Source organism: Apaloderma vittatum, unplaced genomic scaffold (genome assembly GCF_000703405.1).
Source record: "Apaloderma vittatum isolate BGI_N311 unplaced genomic scaffold, ASM70340v1 scaffold17501, whole genome shotgun sequence".
NCBI lineage: Eukaryota > Metazoa > Chordata > Aves > Trogoniformes > Trogonidae > Apaloderma > Apaloderma vittatum.
In genome coordinates, this window is record NW_009698739.1 from 134,946 (window position 1) to 138,005 (window position 3,060).

At 42.9% G+C, this 3,060-nt stretch overlaps 1 protein-coding gene across 1 annotated transcript in view; it reads right to left on the reverse strand.

Moving 5' to 3' along the window:
• Positions 1–1,851: 1,851 nt before the first annotated feature.
• Positions 1,852–3,060, reverse strand: part of LOC104280474 (protocadherin Fat 4-like) — a 60,325-nt gene continuing 59,116 nt past the window's right edge. The window contains 1 exon segment of the mRNA XM_009878135.1: positions 1,852–3,060. This exon segment is cut by the window's right edge and continues 18 nt beyond it. Coding sequence (XP_009876437.1) covers positions 2,405–3,060 — 656 coding nt within the window. The 3' untranslated portion in view covers positions 1,852–2,404.

Below are 3,060 nucleotides of genomic sequence, written 5' to 3' on the forward strand. Positions count from 1 at the left end.
AACTCTGAAATAATTTGTGGATCTCTTGTTATTTCAGATGAAACTACTTACATACATGTGTTGGCTACTTTGGCCCAATATCTTTAAACTGTTGTGGGGCAAGATGGAGTTGGCAGCATTTTTAGCCAAAACAAGTTGGTTCCTCATTACCGGTTCCGTGACAAGCTTACAAAAAACCCTCTAAAGAAAACGAGTAACAGATAAAAAACCTGGAATTGTTTTCTAAGTTCTTTAAACAAAATAACACTGACTCAAAGTGTAACCTCAGAACTCACCTCTTGCTCGCTGTCTTAACTTTTTCACTCTTTTGCATTCTCCAAATCTAAGTCCGATTTACTCTCTTATAAATATACAAGAATGCAGTTATTTATTGTTCAACTGCTGTTTTATTAGAGAAAGCTCTTGTTCTCACACTCCTAATTCTCTATCTACTGGAAAGCTTCAGCTTTGAGCAGAAGTGGAAGTCTCAGTTAACAAATGTAAATGTAAAACCAGTTGTTCCTAATAAACCCTTGCAGACTAAAACATAGTTTTATTGTGTTATTAGAAGTAGATTTGATACATTTTGCCATTATTTTAGGCTTCAGTGGGACTTCCAGAAGTGCTCTGCGCTTGCACTGCCCCTCTGCAGACAGATTAATTTCATTTCCACAGTGAGCCTAGTGCTGCCTTTGCTGTGAATGAACTCCAAATGCGCAATTTTATATCGTCACTTTGCTTCTCAAAGACCATTTTCTGGATAAAAAGCTCATAAAAGTAAAGAATAAGGAGTGGAAATTAGAGAGAAAATATGCAAGGTTTCCAATAGCACACACTAAAGATTTTAAATAAATATTTTAATTCTATTATTGGCATTTACAGGTAGAAAGCATACAGTATGTTACAATTTTATCAAAATGTGAAAAATATGGATGTTACATAAGTAACAAATGTAAAAAAAGTATTTTTCTTACCTTCCCTGAAAGTAAGAAAACTATTCAGCGTAGGAAAATATTGATATAAAAACACAGCTTAGGTAAAAAAAAAAAAAAATTGAAGTTTTTACACAGTACGATAGGTTCATCAGATCTGCATGAAGATCTAAGGACTTTGTGAGGTTCTACTTTACCTAAAACTTCAGGGAATTTGGGACAAATGATAAGCTACATTAATGAATCTACAAGTAGTTTTCCCTCATATCCGCTCCAAAATGCTAGAGTGCAGTAATTTTTCTATACAATAAATAATTCTTCAAAGTTTCCGTCATAGAAAAATCATATAATGCAGAAAATGCCACTCCAAGGTCACAAAGGCTAGGCAGTGCTTTAATGTTAATACTTATAGTGCTTTCTAATGTTTAAGCACTTCAGACGAGTTCACTGATCAGTCCTCACTATGCCCCTGGGAGGTAGGTGAGCGTTTGCCCTACCTCTCCATAGTACAGATTGGAAAAATGGAATCTGGGGGGAAGCACAGGTGGCAGCAGTGGCACAGCCGAGATGACGGGCCAAAAAATATGGAAATGGAGTTTTCTTTTTCCCCTTGCTCCTGTCGATCGTGAGCCAGGCTGCTCGGCTGGGCTGGGCTGGGCTGACAAAGGGCAGTTGCTCCCTTCCCACTGGAAGCACCACGTACAGGGGCAGGCAGGGACCAGGGTTAAACATCCCCAAATACTTCATAGAGATTCAGAAGCTCTCACACGACTTTGTCAAAAAAACAAAACGAAAGGAAAGGAAAAAAAAAAGAAGAGGAGGAAAAGAACACCCCTAAAGAAACAAATAAGCTGAAAAGAAAAAGAAAGCCCTCCTAAAGTGCTGACTGGCTTGAGCTGCTTCTAGCACCTCTTGTACGGAATTTAAGACTTACAGCACTGTTGCCAGCAATTATTCAAGCTGATTTCATCCCTAAAGTTACACGTGAGCAACTGCAGGATATGGTAATGACGTTTTCTGAGACACGTTACTACCGAAATTCCTTCATTCACCATCCTTCTTCCATGCACTTCTTAAGGAAAATTAAATCCTCAATACCCTTGCATCGTAAAACATGTTAGTAGCTGGACACAATATGCACATCCTTCACAATTAAACAAACAAACAAAAAATTAGTTCATTTTCAGAACAAAGCATTATTAATTTAAGAATCACAAACCAAACAATGGTAAATAGGTAACCCATTTCAAAGGCTGCATGCCAAATATCTTGTTTTCAAACACAACGCATGCAGGAGAAATAAATTCATCCAAGGGTAATTAAATTAAAAATGTTCTAAGTCTCTTTCAGCAGCATAATGGTTATTATTTTTAAAGTCTCCTCCAACCAAACTGGCCTGGGGTTCAAATGCTGACCTTCACCTCTCTACAACCATATAATGGTTTGACTGGTCCCCGGCGGCTTCGCACTGCGGCAATACCAGGAGATAAAGCCTATACGTACTGTTCCGCGTCGCCGTCCTTGGAAACAGGTTTCGTTGTACCACCTTTGCTCTCTTCACTCGTTGCTGCTGCTGTTGCTGTTTTCTCAGGAAGTGATGCCAAATCTTTGAAAACATCCACGTAATGCCCAAAGCCCGGGCCCCAGTTCAAGAGGTTGTCCCAGTTGAAGCTTCCTGCTTGCTGCCCCAGCTTCATGGGCAAGGTCTCCCCAGCGCTGGCGGTGGTCGCCTGTGCACCCACCGGTCCCCCCTCGCCTCGGCGGCCAGGGTACCGCCGGGGCTTCAGCCTGGCACCATAGTTGTCCTCGTCATCCGCGTCGGACTCGTTGACCTGGGATAACTTGGGCATCCTGGAGGTGTACGCTATGGGCTTATCCCTGTCGTACTCCATCTCCGAGCAGGTGAAGGACTCGTGGGAGTCGCTGTCGGAGGAGGACTCGGGGGCGGGAATACCATCGGCCGGGTTCCTCGTCCGGGACAGAGGCCTTCTGCAGTCCTCCTCAGAAGAGGACCGGCCATGGTCTGCGCTGCAGATGCTGGGGTTTCTGGGGCGAGGGGTGTTCAGTCTCTCCACCTCTTCGATGGACAGCCCCACCGGAGGAGCAGTCTCCAGAGGGAGCTGCCCGATGGGCTGCTTCAGGCGGCTTC